The sequence below is a fragment of the Hibiscus syriacus genome, unplaced genomic scaffold (assembly GCF_006381635.1).
Source record: "Hibiscus syriacus cultivar Baekdansim isolate YM2019G1 unplaced genomic scaffold, ASM638163v2 tig00111005_pilon, whole genome shotgun sequence".
NCBI lineage: Eukaryota > Viridiplantae > Streptophyta > Magnoliopsida > Malvales > Malvaceae > Hibiscus > Hibiscus syriacus.
This window is the reverse complement of record NW_024062949.1, coordinates 1017353-1041429: the sequence shown is the minus strand read 5'-3', so window position 1 is coordinate 1041429 and position 24077 is coordinate 1017353. Positions and strand designations below refer to the sequence as shown.

At 32.5% G+C, this 24077-nt stretch overlaps 1 protein-coding gene across 3 annotated transcripts; it reads right to left on the bottom strand.

Moving 5' to 3' along the window:
• Positions 1-10191: 10191 nt before the first annotated feature.
• LOC120149464 (protein NAP1-like) lies at positions 10192-22147 on the bottom strand. 3 transcript variants are annotated; one of them, XM_039162236.1, is made up of 24 exons: positions 22014-22147; positions 21089-21534; positions 20910-20984; positions 20518-20598; positions 20155-20235; positions 19896-19978; positions 19290-19374; positions 18472-18597; positions 18207-18314; positions 17546-17590; positions 17325-17467; positions 16471-16603; positions 15952-16062; positions 15624-15702; positions 14943-15136; positions 14278-14423; positions 13709-13790; positions 13516-13626; positions 13143-13268; positions 12921-13069; positions 12749-12845; positions 11491-12482; positions 10960-11172; positions 10192-10851 (listed from the first exon to the last, which is right to left on the bottom strand). In XM_039162236.1, exons 2-24 carry the CDS (start codon positions 21506-21508, stop codon positions 10350-10352), a joined length of 4182 nt encoding a protein of 1393 aa, XP_039018167.1. In that variant the 5' UTR covers positions 21509-21534; positions 22014-22147; the 3' UTR covers positions 10192-10349. The 3 variants fall into 3 exon arrangements, with proteins under 3 accessions (XP_039018167.1, XP_039018169.1, XP_039018168.1); XM_039162237.1 differs by having other exon boundaries at positions 10194-10851; positions 12921-13060; positions 22014-22140; XM_039162238.1 differs by lacking the exons at positions 19896-19978; positions 21089-21534; positions 22014-22147 and having other exon boundaries at positions 20910-20963.
• Positions 22148-24077: the final 1930 nt, after the last annotated feature.

The following is a 24077-nucleotide window of genomic DNA, read 5'->3' as shown; positions in this document are numbered from 1 at the left end:
GTACTCTGGTTGTAATCCACTCCCACAAGTGTTTCTGGCCCTTTTGGCATTACGTCCCCCACGGACTATGTTCTACCATTATGGATCATCTTTAGCTCTTACAAATCTTAATCAGGTCAAAACTGATCAACTCGTTAGTAGTATCGATACCCTAGAGTCAAGTATCGATAACCCTATGAGCATCGGTACCAAAAATGCATTATGCTGCTGAAGTTGAGCCGGGTCTCGAGACCATCACCTTTGGTATCAAGACTGAAGGGGCATTATCGATACTCTCACAGTAGTATCGATACTTCCTGCCTGAAATCTCTAATTTTTTCCCCAATTAATCCAATATCGATACTTTTCATCCTTGTATCGATACTCGAACCCAGAAATGGTTTACTTAAGCTCGAGAAAATATCTAAAATCACTCCTAAGGCCATAGTTTGGTTTTTAATAGTGTGATGAAGCTTTAGGGGGCTAATTAGGATCATTAAGTGTCTTAAAAACACATGATTTACATTAAATTCATCATCTATAGCTTAAATGAAGTTTGAAACCTTAAAAGCTCAAATACTCAAGTCTTAGCAGATCATCATGTTTATGAAGGCCTTAAACACTCCAAAGGATTAGAAATATACTACCAGATGTTTAAATCCCAAAATGAAGTTCTTGCTTAGCCACACTCCTTCCCTTGTGATTTAGATGAAAAGTCCCATTTTCTCTTGCAAACAAGGAACCCAAGCTTTGATTCATTAAAATGATGTTGTTGAAGGGATTTAGAACAAAAATGAAGTATGAAAGAGGCAAGAAATGGCTCAAAAGACTTACCCTTGATTTATGGAGCTTGTAGAGAAAATGGAAGAAATAGAAATGAAAGGAAGAAGAAGAAATGAGAGATATGAAAGCTCTCATCCTCTAAAATGGGGTATTTGTGCTTTTGGTCATTTCTCAACTTTTTATCATTCAAAAACCTCATCTTATGATTAATTGTGGTCAATTTCAACTCAATTAAGCCTAATGACTTGAATTATAAATTTTATGAGGTCCAGTTACCTCTTGGGTAAACCCAAAACTACTAACTCAGAATTTAGGGCATTACACTAACACTATCCAACTCGCGATCGACTCGCTCGATACACTTCCCTAAAATCATGAAAGTTTTAATTACAATGTAGGATAATTGCACACAAGACACTTAATTAGTTAATTATCAGTTTAACAATAAATAACATTTCTTTTAAAGAAATATTACATATGTAATTTATTTTTTAGCTTTTATAGTATGTGGTTATTATAAGAGTGGTATTATTCATAATATTAGAGGTGTTCAAAAGGTTAATTCGGTCACCGACCAAATCAAATTTCCATTAACGAATTAATCAAACTTTTTCTTTAAGTGTTAGCCGAACCAAACTTTTTTTTTGAAAATATAACCGAACCGAACAAAGTTCGGTTATTTCTGCCGGTTAACCGAATTAAGCGGAAACTTTTAATAATTTTTTAATTAGATTAATTTGAATATAAATTTTTTTATTTGGGTTAAAATTTTTAATTAGATATTGATAATTTAATGAATTTAGTGTGGTTAAAAAATAATTGAGTTTTAATTCTTAATGAGTTTGAGCTTAAAATACGTATTTAATATATATAACATTTCATATTTAATAATTTCAGTTAATTATTGATTTCGAACTGAATTAACCGTTAACTGAATATTGAAAAAAATGTTAATCGTACCCTGACCGAACTAATTCGGTGGCCGACGAATTAACCGAACTAATTCGGTGGCCGGCCGAATTAACCGAACTAATTCGGTTCTGTCGGTTAATTCGATTAAAACCGAAAAAATGAACACCCCTAATAATATTTTAAATAATTGAAACGAATACAATCTTTCAGAGACAATTGCTCGTATAAGATCTCCAGGGAGAATAACATCTCCTTCAACCATTGAGATCACTTGATGGCTTCATAATTTTTAAATATATAATATTAGTTATTAATTTTTTAGTTAATACAACGCGCGCAAACCATGTAAATGTAGTTTCTTTAATTCACTACAACAAAACTGTTCTGTAGCGACGTTATTGCTTGAATGTTTTTATCCCACTGGTTTTCTCCCTTATAATTTGTTTTTTCGTTTGAACTTTGGATTAAAGAAAGTGAAAGTCGCATCAGGATGCTTCCTTCTTTCTGATGGATAAGGAATTTCCTTTAACATACTTTGTGCACGTACATACCTATTCATTGTAATTTTTTGTTATCTCTTGAGTAATGTTCTTGAAAATTAGTTCAAGGCTAAAATAATAAAAAGGATCCTCACTTTATGACTTTACCTAGATAACCTCATATACTTTTGTTGTTTCTTGTGATTAATTTTTTGGAGCTAGTCACCCTCCGGAACCTGTTGACACATATCTTATGAAAATTGTTTCTGGAGCTAGTGATTAATTTGCTTTATTTCTACGGCATGTGTGGCATGGTGAAGGAGTTATTGCTTAAGATATACTTCAGCAAGTATTTTCTGCTTCAAAAACTTGTGTAGTTTACTTTTTTGTGTCTAGAACTGGATTAGTTGAGTGACGAGGTTGCAAATGACAATTGCAGGAAGTTCGTGGTAGTGTTGTAGTATCGAAATCTGATATAGTTCAGGCATGTAGAAGTTGATGAACCGGAGCTAGGGGATTTATTTGGTGAAATGGATGAAGAGCTTCTCCATATATAATTTACACAGAGGAAAAAACTTAACGATGCTTCATAAAACAGGAAAACTATTTTTTACTTCATTTCCCCACGAAGAGCAATGAATACTAAATTCTAGAGAATAATGTCAAACTACATTACATTTAATTTTAATGTTTATAAATTTTAATTTTATTTTGTTGTTAAGTATTTTTGCATATTCTGTCTTAAAATTATGGTTGTTGTTAAATAGATAAAGCTACATGATATTAAATTTAACTGATGTAGAGCATAAATGAAATATGCAAAATCAATTAATCTTAACTAATGAAAGGTAATTAGAGGCGTTTGTATCAAAAAAATGTCGCTATAGATCATACCTTTTGTGGGATTTGTTCGAAAAACACCGCTATAGATCTGACCTTTTGCGGTGTTTGTTCGAAAAACACTACTATAGATCTCGACTTTTTGTGGCGTTTGTTCCAAAAACGCCACTATAGATCTGATCTTTTACAGCTTTGTTCCAAAAACGCCGCTATAGATCTCGATCTTTTGCGGCGTTTGTTCCAAAAATACCGCTATAGATCTCAACCTTTTGCGGCGTTTGTTCTAAAGCGCCGCTATAGATCTCGACCTTTTGCGACGTTTGTTCTAAAAGCGCCGCTCTAGATCTCGACCTTTTGCGGCGTTTTTGTTCTCAAACGCCACTAACTTTAGCGGTGTTGGAATGACCGGCGCTTCTTGCGGTATTTTTTCTATCGTCGCAAGTACTTTTAACAGCGCTTCAAAACGCCACTAAAACTCTGTTTTGCTGTAGGGATTTTAGTCTTATAAGAAGAACATCATTCACTCTTACCACTAAGGTTACTTAATAAATTCTATAAATATGTGGGGTTGTTCATTCGGTTAATTCGATGGCCGACCGAACCGAATTACCATTAACTGAATTAACCGAACTTTGTTTTCTTTAACCGTTAATCGAACTGAAATTTTTTTCAAAAATATTAACCGAACCGAATAAATTTCGGTTAATTCGATTAATTTTTGAATTAACCGAAATTTTTTAAATTTTTATAATTTATATAAAAAGTAAATATTTTTTAATTCAAAAAATAGTTTCTAATTAATTTAAATAATATATAATTATAAAATAAAAATGTTATATAAAAATTTTAATTAATTAATATTGATTTAGGTTTAAAAGTTATTGGATCTTAAATTATTAATTGGGTTTTAAATGGTTTGGGCTGAGCCCATATGTTATATATAATATAATATTTTTTAAATTTAAAAAAATAGTTTACAATTAATTTAAATAATATAAATTATAAATAAAAAAATATATAATTTTTTAATTAATTAATATTGATTTAGAAAAGTTATTGGATCTTAAATATTAATTGGGTTTTAAATTGTTTGGGCTGAACCCATATGTTATATAATATATTTAAAATTTAATTTCGGTTAATTAACCAATTTCGAACGAATTAACCGTTAATCGAATTCTAAAAAAAAATTTAACTGTTAACCGACCGAACTCATTCGGTGTCCGACCGAATAATTGGTGGTTGACTGAATTAACCGAACTAATTCAGTTCGGTCGGTTAACCGAATTAGTTCAAAAATTGAACACCCTAAAATATGTCACTTGAGATATTGGATAAGAAACTGACATGATTTAATATAATAATAATTTTAGTCTTAACTTATTATTTATCTATTTCGATTTAATTCAAAATAATTAATAAATCCAATATTCATATGTAGAAAATCATCATTTAATCTTTTTATTCCTATAAATATTATTTTCTTTATGTTACTTTCCTGTTATAATAGTTTAACAATAATTTGTTGTTACTTTACGACATAGTACAATTATTAATTTTTTTATAATGGTCTCACTTATTTTAAAAATATCTGAAAAAAGGACTAAATTAATAGAACTTCTAAATATAAAAGGTTAAATATATGAATTATTTTAAATTATGATTAAATTGTTAGATTGCAAAAGTTTAAAGGATTAAAATTATTAGGATTAACTACATGATTGATCCCTTATGTTTGTGTTTTTCTTTTATCATTGATTTCAAAATATATAATATATGATAACTTTCATTTTTATTTAATTAAAATATGGTCATATGGTTAACTGCAGTTAAATATTTTGGTAAAATTACACATTTGATCCATATTATTTATATAATCTATAAATTTAATCATATTTTAATAAATTAAATAAATGTAATCTTCAAATCAAATGAACCATGCGTCACGTGTTATTATTCGATTGAATAAATTAAAATGACTTAAAATAAACCTGAACCCTCCTATCGAACTTATAATTAAGTGACCTTGGGTTTAATTCACCCTATAATTGATGTGTGTTTGGAGTTTGTTGTTGGCTTTAGTGTGACAGTGGCAGTGAGTCTGATGGTTCCATCTATCTATTCAGTGTCACGTTTTGCCAAGGAAGGAAGGACATTACAGGCCAGATCAGATATTGTCAAAATAAGTGTCCTTTTGGTTTCCCCATTGGTTTTGATTGTCCAGAGTTAGGGTTCCTTTTCCAACTAATCAATGAACTGATAAGAGACCAGACCAGACCAGAAACAAAGTCCTTGTTTTTGTTTTTATACGTATTGTCTAATCTTATTTCTTCTGCTTCTACTATGTTGTCATTGATGCATCCTATAAATGGATAAAGTGAAGCTTATGGTTGAAACTTGAAGCCCTCTCTCTCTATTCCCTCCACCTTCTCCTCTCTTTTCCATGTTATTTAGTGTAGTCGAGTTAAATCGAGTAAGGACGAATATATAAATATTTTTTAAAGTCAACACTCATACGTGAATAACACAAAATTTTAATTGGTGTGTATAACGTGCACCCTCAAAATACAATGGATCCACCATTGAAGTCAGTTTTTAGTATATATACAAACCCGGCAACGGATGTATCTGCCCAAGTCAGGATGGATATATATGTCCATCCTGAAACTCGAATTTTTTTATGTTTGTGGTTTGTTTTACTTAAGGTGTTCATTTTGAAAAATATTTTTGAATCCGTCGCGTTCTAAACCCAACCCGAATATTACATCCTAAAATTAAAAGTATTGTAACCTTTACGTTATACACTTTTCAGTGAATGCTTGCAAGAACCATTTACTCTCAAACGTCATCTATCCCTAATAAAAGTTGTTATTAATAACCCTTCATTGAAGTTTCAGATCTCAAAACGCACAGAAAATTTGTTCAATGAATTTATTTTATGCATTCAAGTCAAGCATTCTACCTAGAATTGAATCTCTTTTAATAGGATTTCGAATGCGTAAATTTACCTAAAAAAATCATGGATATTAGAGAAATTTAGAGACGGACGTAATATTTTATATTAAAAATGAACTTAAATTTATTAATTTTAAAGGAAATTTAAATTTATAAAATTTTAAGATGTAAAAATAAATTTTAAATAAAAAATAAAATAGATGATAGTTTCTAAACTGGGTAAGGAGAAATCACGTCATCTCCGGTAAATGTAACGTCAATAGATATGGGGCTGACCGTTAAACCCTATTGAAGGGAATAGACGGGACCTTAGCGTGGGGGGAACTGGCTTAAAGAACCGAGTAAGTTTTTTGGGTAAATTATATTTTTAGTACCTCAATTAATATTTTGTTTTATTTTGTTCATTTATTTTTAAATCATACTAAACGTTATGTTTTGATTTTATTTTAGTTAATTACTATTATTGACGTGATATTTTTTTTATTTTTTAATGATGATGTGATGTTATCTTATTTTAACGCTTTAGCATTCTATTAATTTTTAATGAAAGATGATCAAAAGAAAATTAAAACTAAATATTACGTATAATTTTAAAAAATATTAGATGACTAAACAGGAAATAATAGTTAAAATACTAAATATATATTTATTTTTTAATTAATAAAAGTAATTATAAGATAATTTCCATTAAATTTTCTTAATTTATAACGATCTATACATCTTAAGTGTACATCTACCTAAATTCGAATCTTTTAAAAAAAAAAACATCATCTTTTAGATTCATTTATCACGTTGAATAAATTTTAAAGTAGAAGGTTGAATAGCTTGAGTATTTTGTTTTGCTGTATGTTGCTGCCTGTAGTGTGACAGCGGCAGTGACTCTGATGGTTCCATCTATCTATCTATCTATTCAGTGTCATGAAAGGCCAAAGGGAAGGAAGGAGAAACACACAAGTGCAGATCAGATTATATATATATATATATATATATATATATATATCTATATATATATCTATATATATATATATATATATTATATATAAATGGTTGTTCCTTGTTCCCATATTTAATGGGGTAAGAGGAGGTAAGATAGTAGTATGTCCCTAACACTAGGTTGAAAGCAGCTTCCGTAGAAGACCTCTAAATTATGAAATGTCTTCCATAAGACTCGATTCCACGACCTCAAGATTAAAAAGAAACCAGACCAGATGCAAATCCTTGTTTTTACGTATTGTCCAATCATGTTTTGTTCTTCTGTTTCCACGATGTTGTCATTGTTGCATCCAAAAATGGATGAAAGTTGAGTGATCAGATTTGGTAATCCTTGTTACTTCGAGAAAAGAAACCCTCTTTTCTTTGCTTCTTGCTCTCACTCTGCACCACTTTTTACATGCATTTATGGTTGAAACTTGAGAGCTTTCTCTTTTAGATTTTGTTGGATAGAACAGAAATAAATTTTAGAGAAAAGTTATACAGTGCGGCCCTTAATATATAACTAAAAAAAATGTTATTAGTTTTATTATTATTTAAATAATAAAATCAATAAAAAAATATTTAAAATATTATCATTTCTACATAAAACATCAATATTTTTTAACATTTTTTAACCCGTATATTAAAGCTGCATGAGTAATCATTTTCCAATTTTACATTTTTTCTCATTCATTGCTTGATGGAATTAAACAAAAATACTTTAAGTACATGAAAAAGATGATAACTTCAACTATTTATATTTGATAAAAGAATGTTTTAAATATTTAAATAAAAGATAATATATTTTAGATATTTATGATATGAACTAAAGGCATAGTATCAAAATTAGGTCCCAATATTTATTCCTAACATTTGACAGAATAATCATTTTATCCCTTATTCTTTTTTCTTATGGGGCATTTTAACCCTCAACGTTTCATTTTAAGTTACAAAAGTTATTATTTTAGAGCGTTAATCGTATGTAAACCAACAATTTTCATCCATAAAGAAAGATTTTTTTTATCTCAAAGTGAAACGTTGGGGGCAAAAAATATTCTCAAAAAAAAGAATAAAGACCAAAATAATCATTTTGATAAACGTTGAGGTGCTGTTTTTGACATTACGCCTAAACTAAAATAATAATGATAAAATAAGAAGAGTTATACAGGCTCTAAATCTTAATCTTATTACTCTAGGTTTTACTTAAAAAAACTCTCAATATGATTTCCATATGTAACAATTTAATATTATGATCAGGGACGGAGTCATGATTTTAGTTCAAGGGACAAAGTATAATTAACAATAAAAAATAGAAGATAAAATCAAAATAAATCAAAATTTGAAGGCCTAAATAAGTATTTTTCCCAATTTTTTAATGATAAAAAGAATTTGGAGGTACCATGTACCTTTGTCCCTGATGCGCCCTTTGTTTGATTTTTGTTATTGTAAACAAATCTAAAGTCTGAACGCAAACAACAACACTGAAGAACATAAATAAACCTGAGGTCTCAAATATTTAGGGCGTAATATATTATTATTAGGGTTTATTTATGGACTTTTTATTAGGGTTCCATTCCATTGCTCTCTCAAATATTTAGGGAAATAATATATTATTGAATAATATTTTATTACAGGCTTAAATGCTTCATTACCCTTGAAGTATGCCATTTGTATCGAGTTGTCTCTAAAAGTATTTTTCGAGATTTTTTCTCCTTGAAATTTAAATCGTTATCTCATTTTTCTCAAACCGTTAACTCAGTTAAAAACCGTAAGGATAAATTTTATTTTTAGCCACTCAATTGTTTCAAAGTTTCACTCTTGTCACCAAACTATTTTTTTTCTCAAAATCGTCACAGAACTTAAATTTTTGTTTCATTTTAATCACCAATTATTCACAAACATTTCTTTCGTTTTACGCTGAACTTCTGTATTATATTCACAGCACACTTGATCGAATATTTTCATCATCCATTACGAATAACAACCACCTTATATGATGTGTTGAATTTTTTCTTAAATAAAATCCTAGAACACCCAACCATTAATATTAACCCTACGGCACAAACACCTAAGCTATTATAAGAGATGAAAAACACTGGATATGGTGTATTTGGTATGAAGAACAAAGCCAACTATAATTACATGCTATACATATATATCATGAGGGCTGCACAAGATCGTAACAGTGAGAGTTAAGGGAGAAAAGGGATGGCTTCCTGCATTCAGAACGTTGTAACAATAAGAATGAACTGCAGACAACATTGTTGGAGTCTTTATAACTCGCAATGCCCTGCATTGAAAGGACATTTTTTAGTTGAACTTCGATACAAAGGACGCGACAACTAGCAAAAGATACTGTTTTGAGGTATTGACATATCAATACAAACATAGAGAAAAGTTGAACTGATGATGCAATCGAACCCATTAAAGCAAAGTTCATATCGGAGCCACCGGGAATCCATAAGATAAAGCAGGGTTCCATGCGATTATTGTCTGATAACCCAGAAATGATGGTAATGAAGATCGGAAAATGAAATCATCTGCCAAAGCGAAAGAAATGTTTGTGAATAATTGATGACTAAAATGAAACAAAAATTTTAGTTTACTGATGAATTTGAGAAAAAAAAATTAGTTAGGTGTTCGAAACAGAACCACAATAATAATTGAGTAACTAAATATGTAATTTATCCTTACTATTTTTAATGGAGTTAACGGTTTAGGACAAATGAGGTAACGATTTAAATTTCAGTGGGCAAAATATCTTGAAAAATACTTAAGGGACAACTCGATACAAATGACATACTTTAGGGGGTAATGGAGAATGTAAGCCTTTATTGTACATATTTTTATCTTACGTGACATACATGCTTAATATACGAGACAGGTGCACCACAGTGGTGTTGATCAGGACACCATGGGGTGCGGCAAAAGGCTTGAGGGTGCCCAGAGGCGCACGGCAGCTGAAGGCGTTGGTCGAGGAGTGTTGGAGCGCTGATCGGATCTGTAATGGCAACGGTCGATAGGCTTAGCAAAATGAAGGAGATCGAATGGTGACTGAAGGGTTCAATTTGAAATGATGTACGACACAGGCCGGAGCTAGTTTCACGATTTGTCAATGACAGGGTACGTTTTTATCCGCAAACTCAATATATGTAACTACTCGAACACAAGATCTTAATGGTATCGATTCAGGTAGTTATATAATTCCAATTTAGGAAATTTTTTAATTTTGAAAATAAAATTTATCTAATTTACAAGAGCAGGTGCAGCGTAATTAAAAGCCGAAAAGTAAATTCACATATACATTTTTTTGCAAAATTTGTGTGTGCTAAACCCTAAACCTAATTTTATGACCTAATTTCACATAATAATTGACAAGAGGTAGAAGGGATAATTTATCATAGTAATATTCCTTATTGAAGTGTACCATCAATGACGCATCTTATTGTATGAGATAGGACCAGACCTTGATACTGCAAACCTTGGCAGTGGACTGGGACCTGTACCTGTGCCTCCGGAGGCCGATCTTTCGGGGTGCTTGACTTTATGGCTTGAACTGTAATCCAAAGGCCCGGAGCGGCGAACGTTTCGGTGTTTGTATGCACTTGCATTTTCAGCATCATAGAGCTGCTCTTGGCTGTGTGATGATGAACCTTTAAAGTAACCAGAATCGTTGGCGCTGTACTGAGGAGTTGAATCTCCACGGGGTTGCCTCATGATAGGGGATGCATGGGCCAATGATACGGCAGGTGAATGGCGTGGTGAAGCGCTTAATAATGATATTGGCATCAAAGGAGAGTTTCCGTAGTACTGGCTATATATCGAACGGAGAATAGTGTAAGGAACGTGGGTCTCGAGAGAGCTTCTTGGAAGGTATGGTGAAATGTCACAGAGTTGGTCCAGAAAAACAAGCTTTGCCACAAGATGAGATCTGTACATACAATAAGAAAAATGGACACACTTTGCATTAGTATACACATGCAGATGAGATGTTTGGCCTAATAAAAAGAAAATCGGTCAAACGGTAATTATCATTTACCTGTTAGCTTCATCCCACGAATCTAGTACGATTCCTGCCGAGAATTTAATAAATAGCTGCATTGCTGATTTTATACTAGCTTCTGCTGACACAGGCATATCGGGATCCAAACAGTCGGCATTACCGGCATGACCGTTTGATAGCAACTGTCTCTGGTGATGTTCACGTGCCAATCTAACATGCTCACTTCCAGCAATAACAGCACTAATGCACCTGCCAAGTTAAAACAAAATAATGAGAACAACGCCCTCTTTTTACAACAATCAATACACGAGCAAAGCTTGAGCAGTAACGATAGTGTGTACTAGAAGGTTGTCTCCTCAGCGACTTCATCGAAAAGTGACGATTTTGACTAAAACAACCGAAGGTATTAAACGATAAACAATCCAATCAATATTTTTCTGGTTAGACATAGCAGCTACAAGGCATTCAATTTCTAATATAACATGCTTCGGTCTCCAGAACTCATGGTCGACCAAACAGTTTTTTTTCTTCTTTTTAAATTATAAGAAAACCAGAAAGGACACTCACCTTGCCAAACAATGGATATTGTTATTGAAACCCCCCGTGTCAACGTTGAATCCGGTTGTGTTCCAGATATTTGATGTCATGAAAGTGGCAAATAATATAGGCAACAAGCTCCAGGACCCATCATTAGCACCTCCAACTTCTTCCAAAATAGATCTAACCCACTCAGAGTCATGATCACCAGCAAGAGAAACACTGTTTGCGACCCCCCTCATTCTTCTTATTTCCCTCTTTTCGGGTATTTCTTCAGGTATATGCTTAACTACTCCGGCAAGCAATGAATAAATTAGAGGTGCACCTACTTTGAGCACAGCACCAGCAGCTTCAGCTAAAAGTTTATCAAAAGCCAAGGCCTGTCCTGCCTCAATGCAAAAACCGATTATTGTGTCCAAATCCACAATTTGCTTCAAACAAGCCTCCCTTTCTATTCTGTCACCAGAATGCATGCTGCTGGCAACTGCTTCTAACAATTCACGGTTTGACCGTAATGATGTGTCTACGCAATTCAACAGGGCAGCAGTGTGTTCTTTCATCATCCTATCTAGTCTATCAACTCCATAACAGCCAAAAATACGGACAAATGCCTGCAGTTCTCCAAGATCAGTGACTGACTCGGCAAAATATCCCCCAACTGGCCTCGTGCTTTTGAAGCATTTGTGCATAGGTGTAAACAGAATTCCAGCACCAGAAATATCCTTCACAATGTTTTCTATGTACCAGTTACAGACAGTTTCAGTGGCTGATCCAGTATGCTGCTCTACTTGTCTGTCAAATAATTGCAGAGAAGAAACTGGTCCAAAGAAGGACTCTGAGAGTAGAACTTCTCGGATTCCTTGTGTTAGATCCATGCTAATATGCTGTTCCGCTAGATGGACTATATTCATGTGTCTGCGGATCAGCGATTCTAGAATAGAAGGCCTTTGAAGATCATTATCAGTTTTCAGTACTGCAAGTAATCTCCTTCTGAAGTTCCCAAGGACGCATTCCCTCATGTACTGCACATATGATGAGAGTATTATAATTCTAAAACATGAAGAGCAAATGGCTTGTTTGGAATATTTGACCAAAAATGACCACATAAGTGGCTTAAAAAAATCACCCAATAAGTTAAAAAAACAATTTACCAAGTTAGCAGAATATAAATATGCAAATTGGAACCTATCGGTGGAATTCTAAACATATTCAAGGAAACTAACAGGCCGGGCTTCTCATCTAAGTACCGCTACATAAAAGGGCATGAGGCAGATTCAGCATGACTCACCTCCCTCAAAACGAAGACATGGTTCAGAACGCATATAGGTTCCATATCATTCAAAACTGAACACAAATTGGTCAGCCTCTGCATTGCAGCCTCCAACCTAGAACAAAAAATAAGTTATTGATAGTGTTAACTTATTGATTCAGATGATCAACAGTTCAGGCAAGTGCCTTACATTTTGATTGAATTATTATTCTCCGGATAACTCTCCTGGCCTGGCAAAGGATAAGCAACTGGTCCTTTTGGGGATTTTGCTGAAGGAATTGAAACTCTAGATGCATTATTCAAATAAAATGCTGCTTGTTCTGGAAGAAGCTGAGAATACTTGAAAAGTTAGGTTTACAAAATGTTAATCATCTTTGGTTAAGTTATACTGAAACAAGAAATAGATAACAACCTGCATCTCCAAAGCCCCAAATCCACCTTCAGAATCAAGGATGTTAATTAGACCTTCCAATCCTCCCATGATTGATTCAATGAGAGACTCAACATATAGCACTGCATCTCGCCCAATTTTTGTAACCTTGATAATTGTGGTAAATATAAAGCAACCATCAACTTTTCAACTTTAATATTTCCTTCTAATGATATTGTGGGGGGGGGGGGGCTAGAGACTAAGCGTTACTACTCCCAAAACAATATTGGGTAATAAGTCCCAACTTGTCAGGATGATAAGTGTACCAATGTCTAGAGTTTGTTTAATCATGTCGACAATAGTGGATAAAGGCTGAAATTTTGGGGTATTTCATGCTGCTAGTTTAAGTCATTACCTCCTCTGGAACAATTGAAGATGCACACTCTGGAAAACTACTAGCAACACCAAGCCATGCACAACAATGCTGTGGACGCCCCTCTGGTCCAAACATAGTGTTTCTAAAGACCTATTACAACAGGTATACAAAAGTCAGCATTGCATGCAGGGTTTTTCAAAAGAAAGAACATTAAAAGAGTTTCAAAGCATACTGCTGTAAGGTGCTGGTGATAGAAGTATAGCTTTTTGAGACTACCATGCTTTGATAATTGAGACTCTAGTTCATCAACACATCTGCATTAAAACAGATCAATACATTTTATAACCGATTATTCATGCATAACAATAACAAACAAAACTATATGAATTTGTTTAGCAAGTGTTAGAACTTAGATTGATAGGCCTTTAATTCTGAAGAATAATAGATGTAGGTTTATCTTGAACTCCATCAATTTCACCATCCATGAAAACCTTTAAATATGAATTATTCGATGTAAGATACACTAAATGTGAACTGGGATGTTGAAGTATTATCATTTTCAACATCTTTTAACCCATGTCACACCAGCTATGCCAAAACAAAATAATTTTTCCAGTATATAGAACACACATGAAAAACTACTGTATAATTCCACTTTTCTTTAGTAAAACTGTTCTCTAGAAATGAAATGAAAATTTAATTTGTCACATCATGAAACATATTGATTGCAGCAAATGTATTTGGGTGAGCTATCAAATAGAAGCTAAGACTCAAGAATTATGTGAATCGAAGTCAGCGCACCTGGACCAATTGTATGCTGCATTTCCTTCTGATAGTAACCCCTCTTTTCCGGTAGAGACAGTAGCTTTCTCCAAATGTCTTATGTTTATAGACGATCGAGCAGACGTAACAATCATCAATATAGACAACCAATCTTTGCGGAAGTCCTGGTTAAGAATCACAAATTATTTTAGATTAGGCATAGAATCATAAACAAGATAATTCATGATGCGTTTTGCTAATGGCAAAGTGATAACAGAGGCATAAATAAAAAACTAAGAGGACAAATTTAATAAAAAGGGTGAAGAAGTTATCAAGCAAATATATACCAAAGGTATTATATATGCAGAGAATAAGTTCATCTTCCAAGGTTCCTCACAATCAGAGAGGAAACAGTGTAAGAGAATATATTTTGCAAACTTAACAAACAGATGCAGTAAAAATGGAGCACAGATACACAAAACATAACATTCATGTGTGTGTGTGTGTGCGTCTAGATAGATAACATATACATATAAACTTTCCCTTGTGGCTTCATACATCATTAGCTATAACCAAAAGGCTATGCAACTAAGAGATCACATTAGCTAATACAAGGCAGTAGAGATTACTCCAAACTCATTCCTATTTTCATTTGGTACAGATTTATGGCTGTGTTTGAAAGGGAAAAGTTATAGGCTTCTTACAGACAGGTCACACGTGATCGCAGAAATATTTTCACCCTGTGGCTTGGGTATATTTTCAAGATGATTAACAATCTGCTGAAATAGTGTTTTTAAGGTTGCATCAAGATCAAGGGCCACCATTCCAGGAGTTCCAAGCAAAAACCGGATTCTACCAGCACACGAAGAGAGATATGATAATGCATACCCTCGAATAGCTGCATTGAAAGATATAAAATATTTAAATACAAATCAGATATTGTGAAGTTTTTCTTGCAGTAATAGATCACCATAGTGTAATATAAGCAGTAAAAAGCATGTGACTAATATTTATAGCAGTGACAGAAACAGAGTTATATGTTTAACTGCATCATTAGCATGGCATCAGTGCATACAGACACTATGTTTAACAGATTTTATCCCAGTGACAGGGAGTAGAGCTGCTTCGGCCTAGATTTTTGCTTAATATATCCCTGGTGGATTTATGATACCATGGAATAGTCTGCATCCATGTTCCAATTTTTTGAGGCAATGCTTTTGCATTCTCTCTTTAGAAGGTGCATTTACCGTTCTTATGCCTTTAACACAAGAAATGCCAGCATCTTGACAGTTACACATTTTGACGCACACTCATAGATCTATTTATATTTGTCAAATGCATCTTCTAGATGATAAGTAAACTTCATTTAATTTCCTTCAATATACCTGCAATATACTTGCGTACTAGACAGCATAGATGGTCCATTCCATCCAACAAGAACCCAGTAGTTGGATCATTTGGATCCTGCAACAAAAACATTTCTGGCCAAGTTAAGCACCAGATTATGTTACCTTAATCACAAAGATTGATTTAGCAATAGCATAGTATAATTTGCTCATTCATTTAAATGAAGCAGTACAAATCAATAAAAGACCACCAACATCAAATATTAAAACAAGCAGAACCAAGGACAAGAAAAAGATACAAAAAAGACTGGCAAAATATCTTCAAGGAAAAGGTTTATTAATATAAGGACAAAAATACTGCACTTACTATGTCAACTGGAACCATTCGAGCACCTTTTGATCTTGATGATGCAATTCCTACGTGTTGAAAATACCAGATAACCTCACATTGCGCCAATGCCAAGGCAGAAAAAACCATCTGTGAGGAAGCAGAAAATTATTAGACAATGTCAAAAAAATGAATAATCCTCTCTTTGTAAGTTATTCGAGTTCATTTCTTAGTTTTAGGCCAACAAAGTTAAGATGGTCGTGAGAGTAAAGTGTTAGATATCATCTTCATTGGGTAAATAAATTACAAAAAGTACCGATAGAAGTTGCAAGGCACGTTGCCCCACAGATAAACACTTTGGATAATGGTTGTTAACAGCATTATTGTCCCAACCAGTCAAAAATTAAGGTACAAGAACCATTGCTTTCAACTCCAGAGCTTAGTTGAAAGGAGAACAATTTAAGTATGTGCAAATGAAGAATGCTTTACAAGGAAAGAAGCAAAGAAGAAAACTTTATCTAGGAAGGAGTTCGTAAAAGAGTCTGGTACCAATCGTACCTGAATGTTTGGAGCCAATAAACTAGGTTGATCAGTGAAAAAGATAACCATCCTACCAATTTCTTGCTTCAGTAGTATTCTCCTCTCATGGTGTATAGCATCACATGATATTAATGCTTGCTCGTGTACTTCACTGAAACCAAAAACCAGTTTACAATTTAATATTAAAGCTGAAGATGACATCTAGACCAGAAAATAAAGGAAACAACAGCTTTTAAAAAATCATGGAAATCTTATAAAATATTTGTTAAATGTGTAAAGAAAAAGAAAGATAAGAATGTCTTGAAATTCTTAGAATTGATTTGTTCTATGGATTAACACAATTCAATCCTCTCAGTGAACATATATAGTCAAGTCTTCTATACTTCTCTGTTTTTCTTTGGCACACACCTCCGTATTGCCATCCCCCGTTTATGTTTCCTCTATTCTTCCACTGCCAATGTATATCAACTTTATGTGAACTTGCAATGTGATTTTAAACATCGCATTATCATGAAGTTTATTTCAGTTCGCCCTAAGAACTTGATCTTTAACCAAGTACACATTTATATGGCATTCTTAAGAACTTGACTTCTGTGTCCCTCTCACATCCAGAAGAGGGGCTGCTATAATGGTAAATAGCAAGGCCCATTTAGTCATATTTGCACCTAAATTCAAAGTTTAACAAAATTATCCGAAATACATACTGAAGGTTAGAATTAGAAGTTTCTGATTAAAAGATATAGCCACAAAATTATGGTGTCACTGGGAATAAAGAAAACCAATAGAATCAGAAGTTCTCTCATCTGCAATTTCTAATCACAGCTCATAAAAATAAAATGAGAACATAGTTCATATCCTGGCATGAATCATACCCTATCATTTTCTCGACTTGTTTGGCCACACTATATTCCAAATCAGCTTCTTTTTGTTTGGTCCGCCCCAATTTTGCCATCTTCTTTGACTCCAGTATCCGAGGCAAAACATATAACTGATAATCCTCATGCAATAGTACATACTGCATGCCCAAAATTACAGGAAGTGTAAGCCATTAAAAATGAGAAAAATAGTTTCAGCATCAGAAATTAAAACCAACCTCATCCCTGAATAATGTAAGCACTAAATTTTCTTTCAGTACAACCTGAAAACCATTAGGAAAAAATAAGCAAACAGAAAGACGCAACAAACAATAATGATATAAAAAATAAGTTCTTTGAAAAAGGAAAAAAGTCACAAATAATAATAACCAATAACTTTCAAGCACACACAATGATCCAAACCCAAAAGGAATGCAACTGGTTGACCTAGATTTCAACAACTCTAAATCTGGCCTTCTCATTATGGCCTTCTCATTAATGATAGCCATAATCATTGCTTATATATACCCAGGAAAAGTTATATTCAACTAATAATTACTTAACGCAACCAAATTACATATGGTATAGTGTCCAGAGAGCTGCAAGTGGCTGCCCTACTTGTAACTTGTGTTATGGAAAAATACTATTGTTATTTGGTTTAGTGAAGAGAGGTAAAGAAAAACCAATGATCAAAGTGGTTGAGGTGCCCTTTCTTGGGAAATAGTTTAGTTTATTTCACAGAACACATTGTTGATCTGGTATGTAGATAAAAGGCAATTTTTATAAGATCATGTTGTGAAAAAAAAAAGCTTGAAAAAAAAAAGCTCATTAGCAAGAATATTTGACATTACCAATCTAAAGTGCAAAATTGTTAAAGCTAAGGAATTATCAGGGAGTTACCAGAGCAATATCAATGCTAGTGACACGAAGCAGCTCATCAGGACAAACTAGATATCCAAGTAATATCCACTCCCTGTAAGCAGTAACATTAGCCAGATCTTGGGCTCTCTGCAGTATGGAAAATGATGTCAGAAATGCAGTTGCAGAAAACACTATTTGATAGGAAAAGAAAGTTCAAAATTGTTAAAAAGACTAGAACAGAAATGACTTGGAGAGTACAAACGTCTTATAGTATCCAAAGATCTTTTCAAGTAACAGCACTTACCATTGGATGAGCAGAATTTGTAAGAATATCTGGATATCGAGGATGATATGGACTTAAAAATCCCTCGTTTCTCAGCTTCCTTGTGTCTGTGGATAGGAAAATAATAGGACCCACAGCCTCTAGAACCTGGAAATACAGAACAAAAAATCAGTGTAACAATCTTCAACAATGAAGTATTCAACTCTTGGATTTAAAGCCATTGAAAGCTAAGGTTCTGGAACAATCATTCAACTTAATAAATAAGAACCATTGTACCACATAAAATTGGACAAAAGCATTCTAATGAGAATTATATATGTAGTAGAACTTTATAAAAGGAGGATGCTATATAAGAAATTTGTCCCCAATCACAAAACTAACAAGCACAATATCAGGAAGGGCTAATATTTTTTTTTATTTCCTTTTTCCTTTGGCAAATTAATTTTAAAAGGATAAATGATCTTTTCTTCCAGAAATTTCATAAGATTGTTGACTAAGCCTTTCATCATTTCCAAAAGACAGAGGGTATTGACCAGACGAAAGAAATAGGTAGGAGCTTCATAAGAGGAAAATCAACACAGATAGCAACAAGGTAAGCTAGGTTTCCTCATTACATGGGCAGGGGTACTTCTACAAACCAGCCCAGCATCTAATCTTTTCTGAAACTAAAAAGAAACTTTCTGGCTAAAAGACAAGGATACTACAAAGCATATACTTGGACAAAAAATGGAGCAGAAACAATAACAGACAACGATTATCTTGTATATAAAGAATATATGTACAAGAAAATAAGGAACTTTACAAAAATCATGTTTCATAAGATAAAGAATGAAAATGACCTCTCCAATACGTGGGCTGACAAAATTGAGATCTTCTTGTAATCCTTTCAATGGTGGATCATAAGAATCAATGAATTGAATCAACCTGAAATTCAGAGAAAGAAAATTACTCATATTACTTGCAAGTTTGCAGATACGTTGGAATACGAATCATATGGTAATGTGTTTTTAAAGAAGATTTAAGTTAAAGCAGTATCAACCATATTATAAGCATGAATTCTTAGCATAAAAGAGGGGAGGGGGTTTGGTTTATATCCTAAAGAATATGATTTTTCCCTCATAGTAAATATCATGGGCTAAACAAGCAAATTAACTAACCATCATTAAGGCATTATACTAAGTAGTAAATTTTTATGTTCATGCCATTTATACAGAATTTTGTTCATGCGCCAGACTTCTAATCATAGCAGCAAAATAAATAAAGACAACAGTATACTTTAAGATCAAAATTAGTGATGTAGTAATTCCATTCAAGTTTCCTCAAACAAAGGTAAATCCCTAGAGGCCTAGACCATTTAAATATATAGCAGCCAGAAATCAAGTAAACGTATTGCAACATACGTAGAATCAAACTGCAAGATTAAAAAGTAGTGAGTGAATCCATACCGATGATAAAAATCACAATCTCGGTCGTTTCTTGACATAGCATGCAAAAGATTGTAAACTTGCAGCATCATTTTCCTTGGTAACTGTTATTAAGGCATCAAATCCATTAACGAACTGACAACACCTCTTTTAAGGCACAAATACTTGTTTAAGGAAACATATATAAGTTCTCCAGAGTAAAAGTGATTCTGTCTCTCAGATACAAAATCAATGCATAGTAGTGCATGTGTGCAAGGAGATATAATCATGGCAGAATTACCTTCTCAGAAAAAATATTGACATGAACGAAAGAACAGAAGAGATCCATAAAACCATGTAGTATAAGCGAATTTTGATGAGGCTGCAAAAAGATTGTAACAAGTTAACGGAAATAATGCAGAAAACTAGTCACCATTTTATTCAACATCACCCAGACAACAAAAATTTCAAGATTCTTTCAAGCAAATTAAGAAAGATACCAAAAAAAAGGTCAGGACCTATTTTGATTAGGTACATTTTGTGCCACACATCACTTTCTTTCATATCTCTCATATAGTCATACACCAAAATGCAGGGGAATCAAGTTGTTGCTTTTAAAAAGCAGCATAAAACTTGCTACATAGAGGAGCGAAGTCACACTTACCAACAAGGTGATAACAGTACTGCTAAGGTCCAATATGAGTCTCAAAGCTTGTTCTCGAAATGCCATCAAATCGAGAAGTAACTAATCCACGGAAAAGAATCAATTACTATTAGAAAATACAAAAAAGGACAATTTTCATAAACTAATTATACATAAGAAAGAAATTAACAATAGAATTGAAAACCAAGAAAGGTAAGGTTATCCAGCCTATATAGCAACTAAAATGCCTGCAAGGCATTATGTAACTTAAATCATGCAGCGATAGGTACAACACCGACAATGACACTAAATCCTAGAATTTAAAGTCTTAAGCTTGGAAGAAGGTGAAATTATGATAGGTCTTAAATCCCTTTTTGATAATTTATACTTTTGCAGGGCAATTAACCTCTCACCTGAACCCATGGTTCCAAACTCTGCAAATGAACTTCTGCATTACCACTCAAAGCATCCAAAGCAGCCTTATCAACCTGCAGCATTATTTATCAATTGGCAATATAACATTTTGATACTCACTACTAGGAAAAGGGTAAAAAATTTCCACCTATAACAACATGTAAAATGCAGTTCTTACCCGCTCAAGCTGCAGTTTGCTGAAGTGCTCAGGAAACTTTTTCGAGAGCAATATACAAATCCTTGGATGGTTGGGGAAAACACCTGCTTTCCAAAATGCTTCTGAAAATGCATGACCTATAGGATCTGGGTAGTCCAAGATTTGGTTCAATCTATACATTTTGGCCATAAGGCCGTCTGCAACTTCAACAAGTTGTGCTACCCACTGCATGTTCAAGCCCTTGTTTGATCCAACACCCAAACTCTGCACCTGACCATCAGAATTCATGTGCCTAGAGCTTCTAGTCGTGAAAGGAGAAGTCGTGTCAGGACCCAAATACTCAGTCCACCTCGATGGACCATCCCAATCCCTTGATCTCCCACCCCTAGGTGATAAAGATGAATCTTGTGAAGATGAATAATGTTGCCGTGATTTCGCCATGGATGAATCAATTCACTCAAAAGATTCTACAAATGAAAGTTCAATAAAGACCATAATTATATATAGTCCCACAAATTGCACTGTAAAGAGCTTCTTTTCTCCTACGTTTTCCCCTTTTCAGTTCACTCTAATTCAAAGAGAAAGAATCCAATGACCTCAAAATCTTGGAAAAGAAAAAAGCAAAAAAAGAAGAAGAAAAAAAAGTAAAATACTAGTAGTACTTGCTTTTAGTCTTCCAATTGACCTAATTACCCATTTTACCAACCATTTGGATGTATTATCAACTTTCATTTTACTTTCGACGAATATGCTTAACAGATAAAATTAAACTAAATTTACAAACATTTCAAATTCAAAGTAAACAACCCAACATTGTTAGCTTCCCGTTGAGCAATTCAATTATAAACCAAAATTAACTAAAAAAACCCCACAACCAGAAACCAAAAAAGAAACGATAATGAAATAAATCCAAAATTAGAAACTGAAGAAGTTGAACTGATTTTACCAGAGCTCAGCTTTACCACATCTTTGTGAAGAAGCAAATACAGAGACAGTGACAGAGAATCTGTCGTTGACAATGCAAGAAAAAGGGAACGAAGGTTCGGTTTTAGAAGTTTAGATTCGAAAACAGACGGGTTTTTCTTCTTCTTCTTGTTTGTAGAGCATCGAGTCCAGATCTGAGAGAAATTAAAAAAAAAAAAACAGAGCTGGAATCGTCAAAGCTAAACTAAGTGAGGGCTTATTTATAAATGAAATTGTAAATCTGGATAATTTTACAAATTTTCATTTTTTTTGTCTCGTCTCGTGTATTTTGTTTTTTATTTAATAATGAGAAAATAGCGCGTACATTGGAATAGTTGGACAAAATTTGCCGTTAGTCGTAATCTTGTAATAGATTTTTGGATTTTTTTTATTTTGATTAGCAAATTTAAAAAATAATGTTTTGATTATCCATATTATTGATTTATTATTATTTTAATTATTAAATTATTTTTGAATAATTTATTAAATTATTATTTATAATTAGATAAAAATAAATTATTTTCTGAATAATTATTTTTATCTTTTGGTCAAATTATGTACTTAAACTATTATATTTTATTATTTTAAGTTTTATTATTTTTCAGTTAAAAAATTATTCTTTGACCAATAATATATTGACACATCATACAAAATTATGTACTTATTTTCATAAATAATCAGTGGTTTAATAATTTAAGGACTTATTTTGATAAAAAAATAGTTGAGATATTTAAAGTGATTACATATAATAGTTTAAGATTACATATAATAGTTTAAGTACCTAGTTTGACAAAAAAAATAATTTAATTACCTAAAGCAAAAAATAGCATAATTGAGGTACCTTTTTAGATTAATCAATTTGATATTTTATTTAAAATTTAATGATCAAATTGAAATTTAATTGTTTTTATTAATGTTTCACACCATCAATCGAATAGGAATTAAAGATTCAATCGTCAAAATATAACACATCAATAGCAAAAATAACTGAAATATTAGTTTTCAAAATTTGATGACCAAAATGAAAAAGAAGAAAATTCAAGCAAAAGTTACATCAGTAATTTACCCAATAATTAATGTCAAGAATAAAATTCGCTGCTAATTTGTTACAGTTTTATCAGCATCATCCGTATCAATTATTCTCAATTTTTAAGGTAAATTATATAATACGAATATACTTTATAATTACTAACCTAATTTAACGAAATAATTATATTTTTTAAAATTTAATCAAAACTGTGATCGGTATTTTTTTAAACCAATTTATTCGAATCATTTGGAAAACATTTTTTATTTATTTTTAGTCACTCATTATTTTTCACTTAACCCTAAATTTCATATCTTAAAAATTGGTGTGTATGAATATTTTTAAAAGTGATATAATTTAAAGGGAGAATAACAGTGACATCGAGGTGTTTGACGATTTAAAGGGCTTTGGTGTTTGGCAAACGATGATAACAGTGAGAGCGATGACGATAGATGGGCGATTAGTCAGTGGTGGCAACAGTAAAAAAAATAAGGATTAGAATTAAGGATTTGAGAATGATATCGGGGATTTGAGTTTTTTTATTATCATTTTTAGACAAATTAGGGTTTTTATAATAAATACAATAATATTTTAAAGTTTTTAGAATTTATTTTTTTTAAAAATTGTAAAGGCGACACATGTATTTTAACAATATAATTTAACAGTCGTTATGCCCCTGACACCTAAAATAATAACTCTATAACGTTAGACACCGAAATGAATCGAAAAATATTATAGTTTAGACACTTACATTATAATTAAGCCTATAAATTAAAGTATAAGAAAAGGAGGGGGATTAGGTGATATTTGGTTTGGTTTTATGACTTAGGAGGACCACATTAAGCCACCACCAATCCATCATTCCTCTATTTTCTCTTTCTTTTTTTACTCTTAAAATATAAGAATGAATAATTAACTTATCATCCATAACCATCATCACAAAATCCATTAACTTTATACATATATAAATAAATAAATAAATATATAATATAGGTATCGGCATAGGACCCGAACCGATTT